Source organism: Protopterus annectens, chromosome 15.part0 (assembly GCF_019279795.1).
Source record: "Protopterus annectens isolate FY-2018-M chromosome 15.part0, PAN1.0, whole genome shotgun sequence".
Classification (NCBI taxonomy): Eukaryota; Metazoa; Chordata; order Ceratodontiformes; family Protopteridae; genus Protopterus; species Protopterus annectens.
In genome coordinates, this window is record NC_056749.1 from 250928492 (window position 1) to 250952802 (window position 24311).

General features: G+C 38.1%; 1 protein-coding gene across 3 annotated transcripts in view; it reads right to left on the bottom strand.

Annotated features, from left to right (window-relative positions):
- PTPRB (protein tyrosine phosphatase receptor type B) overlaps positions 1–24311 on the bottom strand; it is a 796390-nt gene that overhangs the window by 52970 nt on the left and 719109 nt on the right. For all 3 annotated transcript variants that reach the window (XM_044057004.1, XM_044057003.1, XM_044057005.1), the window contains 4 exons: positions 22512–22755; positions 21579–21685; positions 19456–19558; positions 2980–3063 (listed from right to left, as the gene is read on the bottom strand). In XM_044057004.1, coding sequence (XP_043912939.1) covers positions 2980–3063; positions 19456–19558; positions 21579–21685; positions 22512–22755 — 538 coding nt within the window. The remainder of the gene's footprint in view (positions 1–2979; positions 3064–19455; positions 19559–21578; positions 21686–22511; positions 22756–24311) is intronic.

The window sequence follows — 24311 nt, forward strand, 5'->3', positions numbered from 1 at the left end:
ACAGTCTTCATTTTTGCATAAGTGGGGTGAGGCACATTGACAGGAGACAGCAATACTATCATATGTGTAAGGGTCAGGGTAGTTAGATGTGGTAGCCACTCAGGGTTGTAGCAGACTGAGGTGAGTTATGGATAACATCATCCAGTGGCAAGGTGGAGATACCATATCATAAACCCTGACCATGTGAGCTGCGTGACCTCAGAGTTCTGGGTTTGATGTGTTCTGCAGCACAGGGGTTGTCATACTGCAGGAGTATGTAAAGAAACCCACATGTAATGTCCTATGTTGGGAGCCAAAAGATGTACAGTGTCTGTGGACAGGCACAGCATACCATCTGTCACTAGAAGAGCAATATACTATAGAACTGCGTGTACCAGAGCTGGTGGTTTGGTAAAGTTACCCAGGGTGGATCCTGAGGGATGTCATCAGCCACAACCTTGAGGATGGCCATAGTACTTGGCCATAGTACTACCAGGAATAACAGTAATGTGATCTCTGGAATAACACATACAATCTCTGTAAGACCAATATATGACAGTCTACATCATATCTGGCCATTTCTGTGACCATGGCTTTTATGGCCTGCACTGGTGAAATGGAGTACAGTTGTGACCTTCCTCATGAATGCAATAAAAGATGTCATATGGGCTGCCAGTGACCTAAGCAGCCATGCCTGCTCAAGTTCTTATATGCTATGTCAATCTGCAGGTGTTGCATATCATTCCACAATGCATGCAGTTGTTGCATGTCCTCATGCAGACCACTCAACAAAATCATCATCTCATTTATAGTGTAAGTAGCAGTTGAGAATGGTTGCATCTGATGTGTGCTGGCAGTTGAATGTCCACAGCAGTATCATGGAGCATTTCTTGGCATAGCTAGTAGAGTCATGTGACAAGCTGATCACCACTATTGGGCCACTAGAGGCAGAGCCTGGCCATAGTATCAGCGACAGAGGTGAATGATAAGTGGGTGAATTTCACTCTAGGCAGGTCAGACAGGCCACTCATCCCCAACCCATCCCTCAACCTGGTGTTTTCTTCCTTTACTTGTTATTCCAAAAAACATGATTTAGTCCAGCTCTCCCCACCAGCAGCTGTCCTTCCACTGTACATCTGCATCTCTTCAACTTTTTTTTTACTTACGAAACCATGCTACCTTCTCCATCCCACACAAGCTCCTTGTTACCTTTCCCATCTCCCCAATTTCTCCATATATAAAATGGAAGGTTGTCCCCTGCAAAAAATGTGTTTCCTCCTCTCGCAGCTACCTTTCCAGGAGATTACCCTTCCTAGTTCCCTTTTCCACCCTGCCTATGTCTCCATTTTATCCCCAGGTATATTAAGCCCTGTGTTGGATCCTTGCTCAGCTACCCGTCTCTGGCTGCTCGAAGTGCCTGAGTTGCAGTACATCAGTGATGAAGCTTTCCATTGCACATAGGACTACATATTAGCTTGTGTACACTTCCTTAGCTATTCTGTGACATGTCTCACATACCTTTTAGTAGTACAGCCACTTCATTCTGTAGCATGAGTATGCCACTAACAGAGCTGCACTAATTTACTATGCTGTCCTTTTCTTTGACTATTGGCACTATGCCAGTCTTATTATATAGATAAGCAATTATGGGCCATGTCACACTACAACCTCCCCAATAATAACACTTGATGTGGCAAAGCAAAGGTTTTTGAACACTCCCAAATGTATTTCTTCAGGGCAAAGGAGTAACTAGGGTGGGGCAAAAGGGGCAATTACCCTATGTAAAAGTTTTTGGGAGGGCACAGTTGACAACTGCCAATAGTATGGGAGTGCAGTACCTGCATAATTTTATGATGTTGTGAAGATATCACAGCCACACCTCCCAAGTTGCAATCACTGAAAATAGGAACAAAGGACCTTAAAAAGTAGGCACATCCAGCCAAAAATCGGAATATCTAATCAGCATAAAATTTGAATACCAGACAGCAAATATCTCTTCCAGCCTCCAAAAGGAATATAGGATACTACAAAGAATCATGTGTTTAAAATAAAACAGAGAGTGACAAAATGATGGAACCATATAATCATACTATTAAGGAGACAGTGCAAACTCTATAGACTATAATGAACTTTACTGTAAAATTCTTTTACACAAGGTAATTTTTTTTACTTCTGAAAAAGGGAGATGCAAGATGTGTGCCTTCTTTCTTTAAGTTATTGGTGCCACAAGTATTTTGATCATGTAACTACATGCTGGTCACGTAGTTTTTGTGTACTAGGCAGTTTCAAACATCACATGGGAATAGGGAGATTCAGAAAATTGTGAGAATGAATTGGCACATATCTCTAGAAATAGGTACATCATGTACAGAGGTAAATTAGGCCTGAAAATAGGAACATTCCTCCAAAATAGGTACAGTTGAGAGGTCTGGTCACAACAATAAATAAATGCTGATAATGCATTTCTGGTCATGATTGAAGCCCTAAAGTGTTTTCTGTTTGTGTGTGTGTGTGTGTGTGTGTGTGTGTGTGTGTGTGTGTGTGTGTGTGTGTGTGTGTGTGTGTGTGTGCGTGTGTCAGTTTACACAAAAAAGTACAACAGCAAGAACCAGTAACCACACTTGTGTGTGTGTTTTGTATGTGTTTTTAATCAATTAAAATCATTGTGAGCATCTGATTGGTGGAAAGCTGTATAAATTCTATGTGCAAGCCGGTGGATGTATCTCTGAGGAAGTTCCTGTTACTTCTAGGCTTAGATATACTTTAAATTTATAAAAAAGCAGTTTGCAGGCTCATTTGGTTTATATCAGCTTAGCAGGTCTTCAAATGTATGTCTTTGGCATAATGATGCTATCACAGATTTCTCTTGTTAAGCATGAGAAGGCAGGAGTAAAGACTGCACACTAACACATGCATATCATTGGTCTCATGTCAGATTCCTTGTAAGAGCCTATTATATCACAAAGGATACTTGACAAAGTGTGTACTAAATGTATTTACCTTTGGTGTCCAAAACGTACGTGGACGGAGGCTGATCTCTCTCTACGATTGTTTATTCTCAGTAGAGTTCTGTCTCTAGCATTGCTACAGTATGAAAACAGAAATAAGACCATCACTACCATCCAACATGGCAGAAAAAACTAGTTGCTAACACTGATGCCAGAAGTCAAGAACTTTACAAAAAGGCTAAATTACTGAGTACTCTACAATCTTCTTTCATGACAGAATGATTGAAAACGTGTTTACTTCAGATGAGGAACATCTTTGAACTCAGCGAAATCATTCAACAAATATTAAAAGACTGGGAGAAAAAGAAAATACAGAATATGCTGATGAGCTGGAGAGCAAAATGCAACTTGGAACTTGCAAAAAAATATGCAGTCAAATACTTTTCTTTCAGAGTTCAAGAAATGTATCTACTACAACTAATTATCTAAGATATGGAGCTAAATATATTTTATTTATTTGATTAATTTATATTTTTTGATGATGCACACCCCTTACCACCTTCGAGGTAAATCTAGGTAACTGGATGAGCAGCCTTACCTCTTCCTCCGATCTATCTTGTACTGTACTCTTTGAAGCTGAAGGGAACTTTTGATGCAGGTTATTTGTTAGGCTTGTAATGGTCTACAGCCTGATTGCTTAGTACGTATCTACGAACCTATGGGGATAGCTATCCTATGAGTCATCTCTGTGTTTCTGGATGACTGTTGTTTGTGCCAATATTTTATGTTGTGGTGACTTTCACTGCAATGGATTGTGTTGTACAAGCCTGGTATGCATTTTCAAGGGTTTTCTCACTGTTTCTCACTGTGGTTTGACCATGGAATTGATATATATAATTGTGTGGTGTGGGGGCTCTGCCTCCCACATAGGGGTGGTTGCCCCCTGCATTTTTTTTTTCTGTTTCTATAGTTTTTGGCTCACTGTTTTAAAAAATAAAATTTCTGTAAATTATAAGCCTAAATAAGATTGTCAATGGCTTGTAGGTAAACCTATGGGGATAGTCCCACTTGGATTATGGCCTACTTTCAATGGAAACATGAGGTGGTATTCATAATGACTGTTGGGAAATGTGGCCACGGCATCAGAGAAATTGTCCTTCTCTTCTTTGGGCTTGCAAGTTTTTGGAGAGCATGTGATGATGGTGATGAGTCTGCTAGTTATTGTGATGTCACAAGTTACTGCATGTGATGATGGTGATGAGTCTGCTAGTTATTGTGATAACAAGTCACAAGTTACTGTGCTACAAGAAGGTGGATGAAGTTATTCACAGCTCTTAGAGATGCATGGATCTTCAATTACAACTGCAAATTGTGAGCAGTTACGGTCAGACATCATATCACAGATGATAATGATCCTGTTTTAGCAGAGGTTGGGGAGTTTTACATAGCTCTAAATTTAACAATAATGTTCCAAAAATTACTGCTGTGTTTAAGTTTGATGGTATCAAGGAAAGAGGAAACACGAAATACTGACATCATCCCAAAACTGAATCTAAGTAACTCAGAAGTACACTGTAGTGTAAACAACATCCTAAAACTTTTACAGAAGCAGTTCAAGGTAATCCTGTATTCCAAGGCATTGACAGGAATACCCTGCTATGAGGAGACCTGCATCAGAGGTAATTTTTGTTATGTTTTCATTATGTGCATATAGGGCCATTGGGGAGTGGTATGATATTTGGTATACACTATTTATTTATTATTTATTGACATTTGTTGACTGGGAAATTCCACTGGGTCAGAGACCCATTTTCAGTGGAGGCCCAGGGAGAAAAGCCCCACAAAATGTTTAATACACAGTGTTTAAAGATAATATAGACAACAAACATGCGTATTGACAAAATTACAATAACTACTTGGTTACTGCTGTAGGACAAACAATGAAAGTACAAAACATGCAGTACAATAAAGATGCAAAACATGAAGTACTAATACGATATTATGAAATATAAAATAAAAACCATCAGATATAGATTTATTTATTTTTTTAGAAGTTATAGTCAGTAGTACTACTGTTAGGAATTAATATTGCAGAGGTGTGTGCACTGATGAACTTAACATTATGAAACATTATATACATTAGTAGGAATGCATCATTCTCAGAAACTGATCTTGCAAAATATTGAGTTAAGTAGCATAAAAGAACATTAGTTGTATTTAGCTGTTTGTGATTTGCATACATCTTAATGCCAGAAGAAGTATGATCGAAAGACACATATCTGACAGAAGATGTCAAAATGGAGCTGTTAGAAGATTGTCAGCCTGTATATAGTTTGTATCATGTAAAAGATAAAACTGGTGTACGGACTGGGCAATGGGAGGGAGTAGCTCACTTGAGAATATAACACTCTGACAATGAATTATTTATAGGGATACAAGATGTGTGCAACAAAGCTGAAGAAATGTTTGCCTATTTACCTTTTATAAGGGTTATTGGCATTCTAAGACTGACCTAACTTAATATGTAAAGATTATGGTCATGAATGATAGACAAATGGGGACTTATATTAAAAATGTACATTTTGTGGCAGCCTTCAGCATTTCTGAACTGATCGTCTGAAAAAAATAATTTATTTGATGAAGTTATTGAAAACAATTCAAAAAATGATGAAGGTATTTATAATGTTGCTTCACTAACTGCAGATTCTGTTGAGACTCTCTGAGAACCTTATTCCTACTGGATGGAGGGGGGTAGTGTTACTTGGGGTGCCCATTTTGGAACAGTTCAGGTGCTAATGAATATGAAGTATTGCAATCAGACTGTCATCAAAGCAGCATCTCAGACACTGCATATGAGAATGAGGCTGATGTAAATGGCCTGTGTAAGAGGAAATAAAAGTATTACGACCATCATTAATTTTTCACATGATATTGATCACCATTAATGTTAATAGTTCATGGTCACCATTGAAAAGATGGCACAGGGCTACATCACTTGAACATGTACTTCTGATTGTCTTTCTGTTGTAGGATATGAAGATGGTATCAGCAGTTAATCAAGAATGTCTATTGCAATTTTTAGTGAGGGAAAGGGCTCTGGAGTTTGAGGAAAGATATATGTTCAAGTTTGATTATTTTTGCTTCAGGAAGGTTTAGAGTTGGTTTGTCATACAGCTTAAATCTATTTGTAGATTTTTCACATCAAAGCTGTAACTGGAGATTAGTCAAAATATACACATAAATGATTTCAAGAGTTCATTATAAGTTTTAGGAAACATTAATGCCATGATTAGATACTAATTTCATTTTATTTTGGGACTGAGAAAGACAGAAAGGGTAGGAATTAAGAAAAAGAAGAAACTGATATTCGATATTGTAAAGGGATAATAACAGTTGTTATAGCAGTGGAGTCTGCATCTAAGCTAGACTGATGGCATAAAGGGATAAAGACCTGACTATGGCCCAGGCAACCCAGGATCAAGTAGCAACTCAGACATCCGTGAGAGCTAGCAGGTAGGAAGGGCGTGCATATCCTGGAAACATATCTCTTTCATTGAGCTCTGGCAGTAGCCATGGCTCAGAAAGACTACTGGGCAATGTATGCAGGATTTTGGAGGAGGTGGGACTCCTCTAAAGTCCAAGGCAGGCCTGTTCATAATAAAGTCATTTGTGCAGGGAAAGAGGTCTATATTATAAGCTCGAAGTGTCATCTATTCGAATACCTAATCGTAGACACAGAAAGAGCAAAAGCTGAAAACCGTGAATGGCCACTTCAGCAAATTTTTTCACAGGAAAAAAATTTGCTTGCCCATTATCGGGAATTGCCCTTTTTTCCAATGTAGAGTGATCTCGGAGTTGGTATATTTAGTTAGGGGGAGTGGGGAGGGCGAAGCACCCCACTTGATTATGGTTTGAAAGTCTGATTTTCTGTTTGCTAGCCAAGCAAATTTTTTCCCTGTGAAATAATTTGTGGAAGTGGCCATTCGCGGTTTTCAGCTTTCGCTCTTTATGTGTCGACCTTTAGGTGGTCGGGTATTTGTTGCTTCCAGCTTATAATATAGACCTCAGGGAAAGTAATAGGGCATAAGGAAAAAAAATAATGCTCCGATCAGTGCATGTGATACTGCTGGGTCTACTCTAATCTACACTTTGGGTCCTGCCTGCTAAGAATAGCCACAGCTGGGAAAGGGGGAGGGTGATATTAGTAGCAACAAGGGTTTTAGTGGTCACTTTCCCTCCCATCAGATATTTCTAGGGATAGGAACTATGGGAGTCAAAATTAGGTAGCAGGTAGGATTTAATGTTAATATATAGATCAGTTTATAAAACAGAGTTTTAATTTCTTCTATAATGACATAACATTTGATTAATATTATCTTCAGTTCCAAGGGATGAAGTGTCATTTTTCTTCTTACACACTTTTCAACTGATTTATGCAAAAAAAAAAAAAAAATGTTTGTTGAAAATTTATGAAAAGTTATCATGAGACTTTTATTCATACCGTCTTATAGGCGGAATCTGCACCATATGATATGCAACTCCATGATCTAGGCTTTAGTATATTTAAAGCTATATATGCTACACACTACCTCATTTAGTTTTCTAGTCTGTTTGGGTGTGTGTGCATATGTGTGTGGGGGCAGGTGCAAATATAAATCAGCACAGTTTGGTCAACTAAGCACCTAAGCAGATGACTGACAGGAGTGCAGGCTCGTACAATCCCCAAGGTTGGAGACTATACCCTTTCCCCACTTTTGTGCAATCCTATAGTTAGTATATATAACTAGGAGGGTGTGTGGGAAGCACATGTGTAGTCAGGTGTTGACATTTGCTATGGATGCTGATATTTGGGACTGTGCATAGTAGAACCACGCACACACACACACACACACACACACATATATATATATATATATATATATATATATATATATATATATATATATATATATATGGGTCTACTTCTGATTGTCAAAAACACACTTTGTCAACAACCAGAAGATCGAACCTGTTTAAGCGAAAGTACACTAAAGCGAAAGTGTACTTTTGCAAAAGCTGGTTCTCCAAAGCACATTACAGTGGGGATATGGAAATATATCCTTTTCCCCACTGTAGTACGATCTCGGAGTTATATATTTAAGTGGGAAGCGTGGGGGCACAGCCCCCCCAAATGGGGGATTTAAAGTGTTTGAAATGTTTAAAGTAGTTTTTTTTTCCCCAGGTTTGGAGAACTGGCTTTTGCGAAAGTGCACTTTTGATGTAGTGCACTTCCGCATTAATGGGTCTCAATGTTGCTTGTTCGAGATTATGAAATTTCCATCAAGCAACATAGACCCATATATATATATATATATATATATATATATATATATATGAGAGCGCTTTATAATCTCGAAATACTGAAATGTCGAATTTCAGTATTTCGAGACTATAAAGCCAAATGTTCAATGTTCGAATATCTCAAATTCACAGTTATCACCTTACGCTACGTAATGTCCGGGATTGTGTGTTGATGGTGCGCACTGCCGTGTGTGGATCTAGGTGTTATGTCAGGTAAGTGAGTGTTTTGTAAGTGTTTTGAGTGGGAGTTAGAGTGTATGTGAGTGTGCTGATATGTTTGATGTGTGTGTGAGGGAATGGAGAATGTGCGTGTGTGTTTGCTTTTGTTTCCTGTTTGTGCAATCTCGGAGTTATTATATATAAGTAGGGGGGATGTGGGGGGGCACAGCCCCCCCACATGGGAGGTGCAGGGGGGGCTTGCCCCCCTGCTTATGTGTGTATGAGTTGTGTATGTGTATAGTTTTGTTTGTTTATGTTGTGATGTGGGTGTTGTAGTGTATGTATGGTGTAGTGTGTGCGGTTTGTTCAGTGTTTTGAATTTCGCGGTTTTGTTATTTCAGTGTTTTGTGGGTTCGGTTTCATGGTCTCGAGATACTGAAATTCGATATTTCAGTATTTCGAGATTATGAAGTGAATCTGTGTGTGTGTGTGTGTGTGTGTGTGTGTGTGTGTGTGTGTGTGTGTGTATATATATATATATATATATATATATATATATATTCAGCCAAACACTGAATCCTAAATTTTGGTATTCCACACATAATAATCAATATGAAAGGTCTTGTTCTTCTATTTCTTTTAATCTCAGTCTCATTTTAATCCACTTTAACATCAAGCAGTAAGGCTTTTTGAAACTGGGATTTTAAAACCATTTCATTTAGTAGCTGTGGACATTTTAAAGAAAATTTCTGCTGATCTGACACAAGATGAGAGTTTAGCCTTAAGAAAACTGATTGAAAACATATTCATTACTTCTGCAGATAACGGGAGGGCTGTGATGGTAATGAATAGGTGGATTATGAAAAAGGAGTTTTAACACCATTAACAGATCCACGTTGTTATATGAGAACGTGGGTAGACCTGATATAAGAATTCAAAACTTTCCTATGATGCAAAATTTTCTAAACTGCCTAAGATTCACAAGGCAATTGTTAATCCACCAGGATGACCAATTTTTTCGAGGCTATCTCTGCAAATTTAGAAAGAATACTTAAGCCCTTACTTAATTATATTACATTTAATTTAAAGGATACTACAAAATTCTTGAAGTCTTTAGAAGGTGTTGATATAGTTAGAAATATTTAGATATTACTATTGATGCTCACTGCCTGTCTACTAGCATTCCACATCACGGAGGGATGGAAGCAGTGAATGTTTGAGTAAATAGGGTCGACCAGCAAAAAAATAAGAAAAAGACTTACAATTTGCGGTTATTAGATTTCTTATTAAACATGTTTTATATTTCAAAAATGTTTGTTATTTGAAATCAAAAGGAACATAATGGTGCAAATGTTCACTAGTTTGTGCTGACCTTTTCTTGGCATTTCTTGAACAGTAGTATATATACATATACATCTCCCCCCCTCTCTCTCTGTCTCTCTCTCTCTATATATATATATATATATATATATATATATATATATATATATATATATATATAGAGAGAGAGAGAGAGATCTACTTCAGTAGATCAAACTTTTACAAGTTCAAACCACATATGGCCGAGACCATATGTTCGAACTCGTAAAAGATCGAACACTGAAATAAAAACACATAAAACAAAAAAACACAAAACTAAACGTCTATAGCAGGGGGGCTTCGCCCCCCACACCCCCTTTGCTTAACTATTCCAACTCCGAGATCGCACTACATTGTGGAAATGGGAAATCTTCACTTTCCTCTGTGTATGGAGATCTCCATTCAGTCCGATCGAACTTTTACAAGTTCGAACATATGGTCTCGGCCATATGTGGTTCAAACTTGTAAACATTCGATCAACAAAAGGGGACCCATATATATATATATATATATATATATATATATATATATATATATATATATATATATATATATACACACACACACACTCATAGGTTCATAGGTTCATACTAGGCTATCTGCCCAAGGGCATTTATAAGCCTAGCCCATAGTTATGTGGCTTTCGCCACCCCTTTAGTTTGAATAAAATTATGCCTATTATTTTGCTGTGCCTCTGTCAAGCAGTGACACTCCCATCCATTGGTCAAGATTCCTCTTGAACAAGGCCAGCGAGGTGCTCTGCCTCACATGTACCGGGATTTTGTTCCACAGCATAGGGAGTCTCTGGGTGATGAATTTGTCCCTCCAGCACGTTCTATTAATAACCGTGTCAAGGTTTAAGTCTCCCGCCCTTGTGGTTCTGAGGGATCTAGATTTTTTGAGGTGAAGCATATTCATCAAATCTGGGTTTAACATGGCCTTATATGTCAGGCACAGGTCACCTCTGAGCAAGCGGTATGAGACTGAATAGAGCTGGAGTTCTTTCAGTCGGGCAGCATAAGACATATTTTTGAGACCCTTTATCCTTTTGGTGAGGAACTTTTGGGGCCTTTCCAGCTGCTGCAGGTGTCGGGTCAGATACATTCCGAATGGGGCATTGTACTCAATCATAGGTCTAATGAGTGATGAGTACAAGGGACGATGACCTCCCTTGATCTAGATGTGAATCCCTTCATGATCAGGTGGGCAATGTAGAAGGTTTTCCTAACTACTTTAGCAACATGAGAGTCAAATGAAAGGCTACTGTCAACCTGGGTCCCCAGATCCCTGATGACTTCTTCTGTGCTCAGTGGATTGCCACCTATATGGTAGCTAGGGTAACCTTGTTTTTCCCGAAGGGTATGACTATGCATTTCTTGGCGTTTAACTTTAGGCCATGGCTCTGGCACCAGTTATCCGTTTCTGTGAGGCCCTTCTGAAGGATATCTGTGTCAGATGTGTTTTCGACTATGGCGCCCAGTTTGCAGTCATCTGCAAACTTTGTCAGCCATAACCCTCCTGTGTTTGCTTGTACTTCAGAAAAGTAGATGCCGAACAAGAGTGGACCCAGGACTGAGCCCTGTGGGACACCACTTGTGACAGGCTTTGAGTCTGACATGGCTCCAGCAACTCTGACCCTGTGGGTTCTGTCACTTATCCAGTTTGCAACCCATCTTGTGATGTATGGGTTTACATTCAAGCTGATGAGTTTTTCGATGATACCTGAGTGGGGTATTGTGTCGAAGGCCTTTGCCAGGTCGAGGTAGGCTGTATGGACTGCCTTTCCCTCATCAATGGCCTTGGTGACTGTCTCGAAAAAGTCAACCAAGTTTAAAAGGCATGATCTGCCTTTGACAAAGCCAAACTGGGTTGGATCCAAAGTCTGCAAGTTCCCTATGTCTTTATTTATGAGTTCCATTATGATCCTCTCCATGGCTTTGCAGATAAGGCTTGTCAAGCTAATGGGACGGTAATTACCAGGGTCGGTGGAGGCACCGCCCTTGTGAAGTGGGACCACAGTCGCCGTGCGCCACTCCTTGGGTACGTATCCTGAGGTGAGGCTAAGATTAAACAGCTGTCCTAACTGCGGGTTTAATTCCTCATTGAGTTCGTGGAGCATAAAGCCGGGGACACCATCCGGTCCCATGGATGCTGTGTTTTTTGCCTTGGAGAGGGCAGTTCTCACCTGGGCGTTGGAGATGTTTAGGGGGCTACAATCCTCTGGTATAGATATCTCTCCTTTTGGGGGGGGGAGAAGTTTGCACTGAACCTGTCAGCCAGTATGTTGGCAATGTGTGTAGGTTCAGTAATCTTCACATCATTTTGAACTAATTCTGAGCATATCTGGGAGCTTCCTCCTAGGTTTCTAACATAGCTAAAGAAGGCCTTATGATTGTCTTTTGAGTCCTTGGCGATTTTTCTCTCAAAATTTGCCTTGGATGATTTTATGAGAGCTCTTAGTTTTTTACTTATAATGATCAAAAGTGTCTTACCTTTCAAGGATTTTGCTCTATCTTGTAGTAGCTTCCTCCTTTTGTTGTAGAGCTTGTTTATGGCTGGGGTCCACCAGACTGGACGCTTGCCTTTGGTACAAAGAGTGTTAGTTTTGTTTGGGATTGCCTGATCCATGCAGTCCTGTAGGTGCTGGTAGAAGGCATTTGTAAGTGATTCAGCGGTTTGAGTAATGTTTACCACTGGCTCAGGGGCCTTAAAGGAGACCACGCTAGTTTTTAGAAGTGTGAAGTCGGCTTTTGAGAAGTTTTTCACTGTGGTCTTTTTATTTCAGGTGGGGGGATGAGGACCTCCAGCGAGATTAGTTTATGATCTGATCTCACCAGTGAGGGGTATACTTCTGGTGTTGAACATTGTGATCCCATGTTCATGATGATGAGATCAAGTATGTTTTCTCCTCTTGTGGGGATGGTGACTAGTTGTTCCATGGCATTTGAGTTTATGAACTCCAGGAACCTTTGGGCTAGAGTGTTTGGGCTTGAGTAGTGTTCCCAGTCTATATTAGGGTAGTTGAAATCACCTAGTATGATGGTGTTTGGAGATACATTTATCCCCTCCAATGTTTTCAGGAAGGCCATGTGAGGTTCCTGAGTTTGAGCGGGTGGCCTGTAACATGCTACAAATTGCAGAGCAGTCTTGCCTATGGTTAATTGCACCTGGATGGTCTCCGATGCATCGTGCGTTGCCACCAACCTTGAGGTGTGGGTGTCCTTTATGAATATGGACACCCCCCCCTCCTTTCTTGGTGTTGTCCGGATTTTGGGGCCGGAACGCATGATATGAGGTGAAACCTGATAGTATATATATATAATATGAAGAAATTAATAGGTATTTCCATGATATTGTTTTATGAAAAAAAATTGGATGATATTTGGCTGTTCAGGTCAGGTAATGAGGGGCAACCACAAGTTTTTGTTACTTTTCTGAAATTCACTAGATGGAACATTGTGTTCAAGGAGAAAGACAGTTATGAAGAGATGGAGTTCTTTGATCCAAAGATTTCTAAATCTAATTCTTAAATTCATAGATTCATGGATTGGTATTAGGCTAATGACCCAGGAAGCCTTTCTTAGCCTAGCCAAGTTTTCCTGAAAGAATAATGATGCCCTGTATCCAAATAGGACACTGAGGGACAGCCATTTATAAGCTACCTCGGTCCATAATGGGCATGGATGCCAGGCCCATTGTAAATTTCCTATTCCCCATCCTCTTGGCTGTGCTTAAACTGGGTAGTAGATGAACACAGCTTCACATGGATGGGAAGCCTGTTGCATAGGAGGAGCTGACTCTTGGACACATATCTGTCTCTCCAGCATGTTCTGTTTAAGTCACAGACAAAATTCTGGTCCCCTAGACCCTTGTATTTCTGGTACTCTTTGACTTATGAATATGTAAGTGATTTGTAAGTGTGGTGTTTGCAGATACCTTGTAAGCCAGGAGCAGATCACTCCTCAGCAATCTGCATGAGACTGAGTATAGGAAAAGGCTTTAAAGTGCTCTGCATCTCTAATGATGGGTTTAATAACACATCTTTGTATAGAAAATCATTCATTAAAACTCCTTGTTGAATGCTAGCACTTGCAATCCAAAACACATCCCAATATCTATGTATTTGGAGAATTTGTAATACGCAGGGTGATTTTGAGTCTAAGGTGAAAAACCAGGATAGAAGATTATTGTCCATGCAATATATTGAGAAGACTCTTGAGATTAATAGAAGAGCAGTATTAAGGAGAGAAATGACCAGTTATAACACAGGGATCATATGAATCACAGTGGTGCTGTGCAACATGTCTGATTCCTTATTACCTATGGTACATTTGCTTTAGTAAGGTAGCTTATTTCATGTTATTTGTATGTTATTAAAAATGACTTTTGTAGGGATATAATTCTGGACATGTGTCAATTTAGTTTTTGAAGGGGACAAAACATTGCAAAATCATTATGTTGGTTTAAATGACTAGGATCTATATCTGAATCTAGATCTAGAGGGATATCGGTACAGGTTGTTTTCCATGTTTACAATGTTCACATTGCACCAGAATATACAAAACTAGATTTTTGCCACTGATAATGCTAATACAAAATTTGAAATTCGACAATTAGTAAAATGGATTATACACTTGGTAGTGTGCTCATGCAGTGCATTTTCTGATGGACAAACCAGCTGACTTTGAAAACAGAGAACACCTCTGCATATGAATGATATCAACTGCAATAGAGGCTGGAGTGCATTATACAAACACAGTCTTGTGCAGAATGGTGCTAAATAAAAAAGAAATGTTTTGGATTGCATCTTTAGGTGTTATGTACCCTCCCGGGATGAATGAAATTCTTTAATCATTTGGTGGCTATATAGAAGGTACATAAAATAATAATTAAAACTTCTTGATATTTCATTTTTATTATATAAAATTTGAAAAAGTTATATTTATATATTTTTGTTTATTATTTATACTTGATTATATTTTGTTTGTTTCATTGTGAATTAGGTTTTATTTTGTGATAATCTTAGGTTTAACCACTATAATTTGGGCTGACATTACCCCTGACATCACACAATGGTTTATTATTTATTTTCTCTTGAACTTCTGTAACCATAGACTAATTCATGGAATTTCTCTCGTTTGTAAATTGTTGCTAGTAGTTCATTTTCTAACTGAGCATTTCTCTTTTATCCATCTGCATGTACTGTTGACCATTAGGTAATAGATCTGTTTTCTTGTAGAACTGCAGGTCCTGTGCCACTGTGTTTGCCATCTACGTGAAACAGAAACTATGCAATTTTAACACTGGAGCTTATCTAATTACACTCGTGAACATTTCAAAGAACTAGTCTTGTTCATAGTTCCATTTCCAGGTTATATTGTGCTCTGACAGTGTTCTTATAAGCACAGGTATCTTAAATATAGTAAATCCAAAATTTACAAGAGACTAACTGCTTCATTCTTACAAAGACATGGTAATGTCCATCTTATTATCTTGAACTTTTGTACACTTGTTCTTTGCCTGTATCATGCTTCATTCCCTCTGTCATTAGAATATGAGACATGTATTTTAGATTTATCACTTTAATTTTCTATTTGATATTATTTTACTTGAAATTATGCTGTCTTAATCTATTCAGTAGCTGTTCCAGCCTCATTTCATGAATGTCTTGTGGCACACCCCACACAAAGAGGCTATATTTTATATTCATCACTCATTCCCAGCCTTCAGTTACATGTATAACAGCAGCTCTTTAGAATAACTCTTGTGCTAAGGAAATGCCAAACAGAAGTATAAGGAAGCAGCATCTTCCTGATCATGTTTTAAATATACAGAGTTTAAAACTTTCTTCATCCACTTTTATGTTGCAGTTTTTGGCTTGTATCTAGTATGGAAAATAAGGCACTGTTTGAAAATTTTAAAATCATATTTCATGTTTAAGCAATAGTTAATGTCCTCTTTGATTCACTTTTTCAGATTACAATGATCAAATCAAATGCAAATTTAGCCTCTCTTCCCATCATTATCTACAATGACCACATATTTATGTGATCTTAATTGCTTCTTGATGACATGTCAGCTTTCCATTTTATGCAGTTCCTGCATAATTATATTTTTTTCCTTAGATCATGCATTACTGATGTGATACCAGGATTTAAATGTATGCAATATTCTCTTGGCAAACCTACTAAACCTGCAAATATATCAGGACTGCTGGGTTATTCAACTTCATTCTGATGTATTTAAGATTATCTTTGAAATAAAGCGACATTTGCTTTGCTTAAAGAATGCAGCATGCAGCTTTGTGTTATGAACCTATATAGAATACAATGCCCCGTTTGGTATGTACCTCTCAAGACATCTGCAACAACTGGAAAGGCCACAGAAATACCTCACTAAAAGAATCACAGGCCTAAAGCAGATGCCCTATGCTGACCGCCTTAAAAAACTCCAGCTATACTCTGTCTTATATCGTCTACTCAGAGGCGATCTTTGCTTAACATACAAGGCCATGTCAAACCCAGAGTTGTTGGACATGCTACACTTAAAGAAATCCCAATCCCTCAGAGCCACATGCTCCAGGGATCTAAACTTTGTCATCACAATAAACAAAACATGCTGGAGGATAGGTTCCTGACACAGAGTCTCCCCAGACTCTGGAATAGATTGCCCATACATGTCAAGCAGAGTGCCTCTTTGGTCCTCTTCAAAAGGAACCTTGACGATTGGATGGGAGAAAGGAAATTCACCCCGGGGATCACGTCAGTCGCCCTGCTAGACAGGGGTCCAGGGAAGTAAATAGTGTGCAAAGAAATAGCCAGGGAATTGTTATGGCTAGGCTTGTATAGGCCCTAGGGCTGATAGCCTAGTACCAACCTATGAACCTACCAACCTATGAACCAATCATACTATTAGCTATAGATCCCCCACCATGAACCATAGTAAACACTCCACCTACCTCAATTTACTGGAATCCCTCGCCATAAAGCCCAACACCATAGTCATGGGAGATTTCAACTATCCTTCCATAGACTGGGGAACATACATGAGCAAAAACATGCTTACCTAGAGGTTCCTGGACTTTGATAACAGAAATGCTCTGGAACAGATAATCTGCACCCCCACTAGGGGCTCTAATGTTCTGGACATGGTACTCACCAACATGGGGAGTCAATGTACTTCCCCTTGAGTGATGCCCTCCCTGGTTAGGTCAGTCCACAAATCAGTCTTGTTTGAACTAACCCCCTCACAGGTACAAAAATGATAAAAAACTTTACCAAAGCTTACTAGAGGATACTAAGCGATGGTATAACAAGCTTCATATAATTTGCAATCGCAGATACCAATGATCACTATGCAAAAGTGTATGCAAATACACTGTACAAACAATTAAGTGACTCCATAAACTTGGCTGTAACAGACCGGTTGAAAACCAGTTCTTCCTGTAAAAACAAGCCACCATGGTGGACTTCAAGTATAACCAAATTATATAGCAAGAGGAAGAAACTGTTATCCAAAAGCAAAAGGGATATCACTCTGCAGAGGAAGAGTTCCCTCCTAAGCCTAAACAAGAAAATCATAAATCTTGTAAAGTCTTTTAAAGCAAATTATGAAACTAAAATCACATCACTAGCCACAGATAATCACAGGACTTTAACTACATCCAGAGCATAAAAGGAATGCCCAGCTATGTGCCGAACTGGTTGTAGATGGGATTGCTCATACTACACCAGAAAATATTGACAACCTGCTAGCTGAGAGATTCAGCACAAACTTCACTCCCTTATCCCCACCTACCATATCCCAAAGCAACCCTGACACCAGCCCTCTGCCTAGTATCTCTAGAGAGCAGGCCACCTCAGCACTCACCAAGGCCAAAAACAAGGCCTCGATGAGACCAGATAATATCCCAGGTTGTTTACTAAGCAATCTAAAATAAGACCTAGTAGACCCACTTGGCATTCTCTTTAATCATAGCTTGAGAACTGGCTAAGTTCCTGTAGAATGAAGACAGCAACAATAATCTCCCTGCACAAAGGGCGGCATCAACTGACCCTGGGAATAACATACCCATAAGTCTAACCAGCCTCATCTGCAAGGCTATGGAAAGAATTATCACTGGCCTTATCAACAAGGATATAGGTGACCTCCAAACACTGGACCCAACCCATTTTGGCTTTTTTAAGGGTAGACCATGTTTATTAAATCTGTTAGACTTCTTTGAGAATGTCACCAAAGCCATGGATGAAAGTAAGTGCACACAGCCTATCTTGACCTTACCAAGGCTTTCAACACAATTCTCTACTCTGGCATAGTTGAGAAACTCTCCCAGATAGTGATTAACCCTTATGTTACTAGATGGGTAGCCAGTTGGCTCACTGACAGAACACAGTCTGTCAAAACTGGTGACTCCACCTCCACCAGTGGAGTATCACAGGAGTCTGTGCTGGCGCCTTACTGTTTGGCATCTATTTGTCAAAAGTCAAGGCCAAAATAGATGGCCTTTGGCTCACCAAGTTCACTGATGAGTGCAAACTGGGAGCAATAAGTGTGTCCCCCAACAATTTCACCATATTACAAGAAGGGCTAACAGAAACAAATGATTGATGCCAAAGCCATGGTCTAAAACTAAATGCAAAAAATGCATTATTATTCCCTTCAGCAAAACAGAATTCCCTACAAATTACAATACTAACAACACCCCCCCCCCCCCGAATTCCAACCCAGTGGTGTGAAACTTGGGAACATAGGTTGATAGCAATCTGAACTTTGACTACCAAGTTTCCACAGTGGTAAGGAAAGCCTTCTACGTAATACACATCATAAGCATAATCCAGGTCAAGGGATGTTGTAACTCCACTGTTCTCTACCCTCATCAGACCACTAATAGAGTATAATGCACCCTTTTGCATGTACCTCAACGACACCTGCAGCAGCTGGACAGACCTCAGAGGTTTCTCACTAAGAAAATACAGGGACTTTAAACCACAACCTAGATGGACAGGGTGAAAACCCTGTCATTATACTTTGTATCTTATAGGTTGCTGAGAGGTGACTTGTACCTGGCCTATGGGACAATCTCCAACCCTGCTCTAATGGAAATGCTGCATATCCACAAGTCAAATGGAACAAGAGTTACCGGCTCTAGGGATCTCAGTTGAGCTTGTGACATTAACAAAACATGCTGGAGAGACAGATATGTCTTCCATCTGGAATAGACTTCATAGTCATGTAAAACTGAGCACCTCACTGACCCTATTCAAATGCAACCTAAATAACTGGATGGGAGACTGCAAATTCGCCCCTAGGGTAGCACCCATGTCCCTCATGAAGAGGGGTAGCAGGTGTTGATCCCAGACCCATTCTGCTCATAAATTCCTTCTGCAAACTACCCAGAAAGAACAAATGGGGATACTTGGGATTAACATGGCTAGGCTTGTAAAGGCTCTAGGGCCACTAGCCTAGTAACTTCCTATGAACCTATACAGAGAAAGAGCCTGGACAATATTCACATTAGAAGTAGGGAAAGCAATTCAAGTTATGTAAATATGTGAAATGAAGGCTAAACTAAAATAAATGCACACACACACACACACACACACACACACACACACACACACACACACACACACACACACACACACAAACCCAGAAAAAAAAAGTGACTTACGCATGTTTTCCTCTTTGCCGACACACTAATAAAGTGATGATTGCAGAAACCATGATAATCAAGAATAAAGCAGCACATACTCCTATGATGCCAAATACAGATTCTGAAATCAAAGACATACAGAAATTGTATGAAAAAGGACATTCCATGGCCACTGTTTATTATGCTAGTAAAATGTCTTTTGTTCTGCATATGCATAGAGGTCAGAAAAAAGCAACGCACTAAAATCATATTCTAGGAAATTTCTGTTTCACAACCCTCACTATAATGAAAACAAATACATTGTATAGTGCAATATACATGCACATAGATATCAGACGTTTAATATCTCTTTTTAATATTCACATTCTTCTGCTGGCAAAAGGCTATTATGAACATAACATCTGTTTTCAAGCATATTTCCAACATGACTGTTTTCCATCTTTTACTAAGATTATGCACCAGTGGGTATGGTGACTTTAGACAAATCTGCATAGCTGTAGATATGGTTGTACTACCACTGTAAATGAATGACATTTTGTTCCAGATAGGTAAAAAAGTACAATTAAATATAAAGCACCTCACTCTGAATTACGTATGAAAGTAGTGTATTAGGCATCTGTGAGCCTTAGGATTTAGAACAAGATGTGAATCCAACAAGCAGATATGAGCTTTCTTTCTGTGACCTGTATTTGCCTATAATTCTAAACTCCTCTGTAACTGTGAGCTCTCTGTGTTCATTTTCCACCATAGTAATCCTTACATCTCTGCTTGTCGGACTCACATGGTTACCTCAGAAGCAATGTTGTATATGGGATACAGACAGAATTTTGAATCAGAGATGATCTAAAGCAGCTTATTGAATTGTATATACACCTGATTTTCAGAAAAGAAAATATTTGTTTTTAGTAGATAAATAACTACTTCCTCTTGACATTGTATAACCTTAGAGTCTGAGCATATGTAAAGTGGGAGAATGGGGAGTACAGCTCATCACATGAGGGGCAAGCAGGTCTTGACCGTCTAATGAAAATGTCACCTGGAAATATGTGCACTTTTCATTAATGGCAGTCTTTCTGCTTTTCTTATTTTGTGCACTGATTTGTGAATGCATGAAAATAATTGCCATGTACCCTTTGTATATAAGATGCAAAACACAAAAGAGATGTGAGTGACTGGCTTTTCAGTAGATTACTGGCAATCAGAAGTGAAATATAAGATGCAAAACACAAAAGGGATGTGACTGTCTTTTCACTAGCTTACTGGCAATCAGAAGTCAATGTTGGTATTGCATTTATGTTCTGAACTGAAGCATTTCAGTATTCCATCTTTGTCATAAATTGAAGCAACTGCAGTTTGCCACATATTAAAATTAAAGAAGTGCCTTTATTTGGCTCCTCAAGGTCCTAGCTTGCTCAGCACCAGGCATCAGAATAGCTGCTATATCAGATCATGTTTTAGCCAGTGGCTTAAGTAATGCTTGTCAGTCCAATGAAAAATAGATACATTCAAATAAAATAGGAGCTGCTATTTCACAATTGTTGGAATCCTGTTCTAGAAATCTGAAAAACTTCCCGTAAAATGCACTGCATCTGTAATAGACGTCTCCTTTTATTCTAATTCCCTTACGATATTGTAGCTCATATCTCTTCTTTTCTTGCTTAGCTTCCTTAACTAAACATTAAAAATGTCTTCCTCAGCTGTTTTCTTTCAAGCAATTAAGACTGAGTTCATATACAGACTGCAAGAATTAACACACACAGTAAATTAATTCTGCAAAGGCTTTTTGCTGGCAGCTGCAGTATTATAATGGAACAGGAATTTCATGGGTGTCTTGGATTTCTTTTGGTTGGTAGACCAGAGGCAGAGGATTTCATCCAACAGTACTGTTTATCAAGGAGTGGATATGGCTATAGGCTATTCAACATTCTTCACAGTGTCATCAGTTCCCAATGTAGCACAAAGAAGGTTACCAACAGGAAAATTATTAATTATTACAATATGGCAATATGGTGATGTTAATAGCTCTAGGGAAAATAACCTGTGTGGAAGTATTTCAGAGAATGGCTAGGCCTAAAAAAGAAGATTCTGTTATTCTTATCAAATGCTAGCATAAAGTGAAACTGTGACCAAAAACTACTCACCTGACTCAGTGCTGATGGGCAAGGAAAAGTAAGTGTCAGAGTACAGAGGTTCAGGTAACCCACTGCCATCTTCAACAGAAAGTTGTGTAAAAGCTCGGATGCTGATCCTATAAAAACATTACAGTTGTGAAGCTGTAATTACTTACTCAGTTGCTTATCAGAAGTTGATTATTTCCCTAAATTCATAAATTTATTGCATTCATCTATTCTTCCTTCCTCAGTGTTTCAGTTATACAGCCTAATCACTGTTAACAAAATCTGAGTAATTTTAAACCTCCAAATACTAGCAAAAAGAAAAATGCATATATATATATATATATATATATATATATAAAATTGAATTAATTTGTCACTGAGATTCCTTAAACCTAAACTTTAATCTTAAAATAGGCTAGTTCAGATGCACAGCTACTTGGACTAGGTTCCAAAACAAACAGCTATTAATAAGGAAATATTTACAAGTACCAGGTTTATTCTCTTCAGAAAATCATATTCTGTATTTCAGAATAATTTTATATGCACAGAATCATCTGATATTTAAGTCAAGTAATGCAACAAATAAATGCATTTCAAAATTGTTCGACAATAAAACCTTTTTTGTTATTACCAATTTTTTAACATTTTACAGAGAGCACTAAATAGAAACATCATTAACAGACGGAATTTATCAATCTATATACATTCAGTGTAGTAATTCATATCAAAATGTGTTCAGATAATTGTTTATTGATAAGGTGTACATAATGAGGGTGAAGGGAGACATTACCCATAAAAGTAAACTTACTTTATTTGAATGTATACCTCAGGAAATGGGTGTGTGGAAGAAGTAGAAAGACTGTCTAAAGTAAGATATGTTAATAGCCTAAAAGAACCCATCCTTACTCAGATTCAGGCAGTGAAATGCACAAAGGTATACTACAGTATAAGTCTCACCTGTAGGCTGTCCTTGATTTCAGAGGCCCATCACAGAATTTCTGCACATGCGGATCACATTTCCCTCCTAGAATTTCCATCTGATTTCCAATATTTATGTTAAAGCTCTGGTAATTATTGTCCAACTTCTCAGAGCAGTTACTGAAAAAATAACTTGTCTGATAGACTTTTATGGAATTATTGTTCTTGTATTCCAGGTAGGAAGGCAGAGGATGTTGGCGGTCTGGCATTACATTATCATTATCTGAATAGCAGAAATATAATTTTACTAGAAGCTCTTTATCACTATAGAAATATCATAGCACTTAAAGACAACCTCTCAGTGTCTGTGAAACTCTATGATGTGTCAGACCCGTTTAAAAACATAGTAATATTTACTGTTGCGAGATATGAATGATCTAAGAACACTCTTTGTTTAATAATTAATTTGGAAATGAATCAAAATCAGTATGCAAATATTTAATTCAGTGTCTCATTTTGTATATGCTTATATGTTTATGCACAATTATTTTCCATATTGCATGAACACAGTTTCATATTCTATTTGCTAACTACAAAGTTTTTCTGTAGTCTTTATTTCTGAATGTTTCTTAGGCTTGCCTGAAAATGGTCCATGTACATCAGTGCCTTACCAAGATTAACACATTTATATAAAATAACAATGCAATAAATATGCAGCATACAGAATGTTGATTGACATTCTTACTTTTCAGCAATGGCTGTATGGTGTAACTCATTGTTATCTATATGTAAAATAATCTAGCCTACCAATAGCTTCTTAAAGGCATTGAGAGACACTAACATCACAGCATGAAATAACAAAAAAATTATTATGATACAGCATTCACTGATAACTATACATTTAGAAGCAAAACATCTGCATGTAATTTTTCATATACATTACTGCATGTCATTTGACGATTATCAGAATAGATGCTACAAGATTATATTCATGTCAAGGTAACACTTAATATAAAACTCTTCATAATAAGATCGTAGATGCATGCAAAATAATTTTAATACAGTTGCAGAATGGACTGGCATATAAAATACTAAACAAATCACAAAAATTGACTTTTTTTATATTTATAAATGATGCTATTATTACTCCATCCCACCACTCCAGTGATGTGAGAGATGTGCCCCTGCTAGTGCACATTTGCTGTCCATTAAATCAACATATAGCACTTAGACTCAACTATCAGCATACCTTTGAAAAAGCAGCCACAGCAATAACAATGAAAGTTTTTTAAACGATAAAGTGATTTTGTCTTTCACAAAAAGTATAGACCTCCTCAGAACCATATGTTAGCTGTTCTATTAGTACACTGTTATATAATATAACATGTTTGATCATGTGACTACTGTACAAACCACATTGAACATTTAAAGGTACATGGACAAGAAAAATACACTGAGTAGAAATACATTAGCTAAAAATAATCAATATATGCATTAAAACCAGGGAATACTAAATAATTAAATAACATATTAATTTCTAAAATCATTACTTGTTAATTTAAGATGAAAATATGAAGAAATGTATATTTAAAACTGTGTTCAAGAATCACAGTTTGGCAGTCGTCATTTTCAAATAACAAAAAAGAGACACAATCTCATTGATACCCGGACGGCAATAGGCATCTAGTTTCAGCTGCCATAAAAGTTCCCTAACTTCTATTATCTCCTCCCACAGACCCCCTCTTGGATTCGTAGTTATTCTTCCCAAAGTAATAAAATTAAAGTTTCTGAAATGTGTGCAGTCAATAGAATGTTTATACAAGACTTTCTTAATGTTTT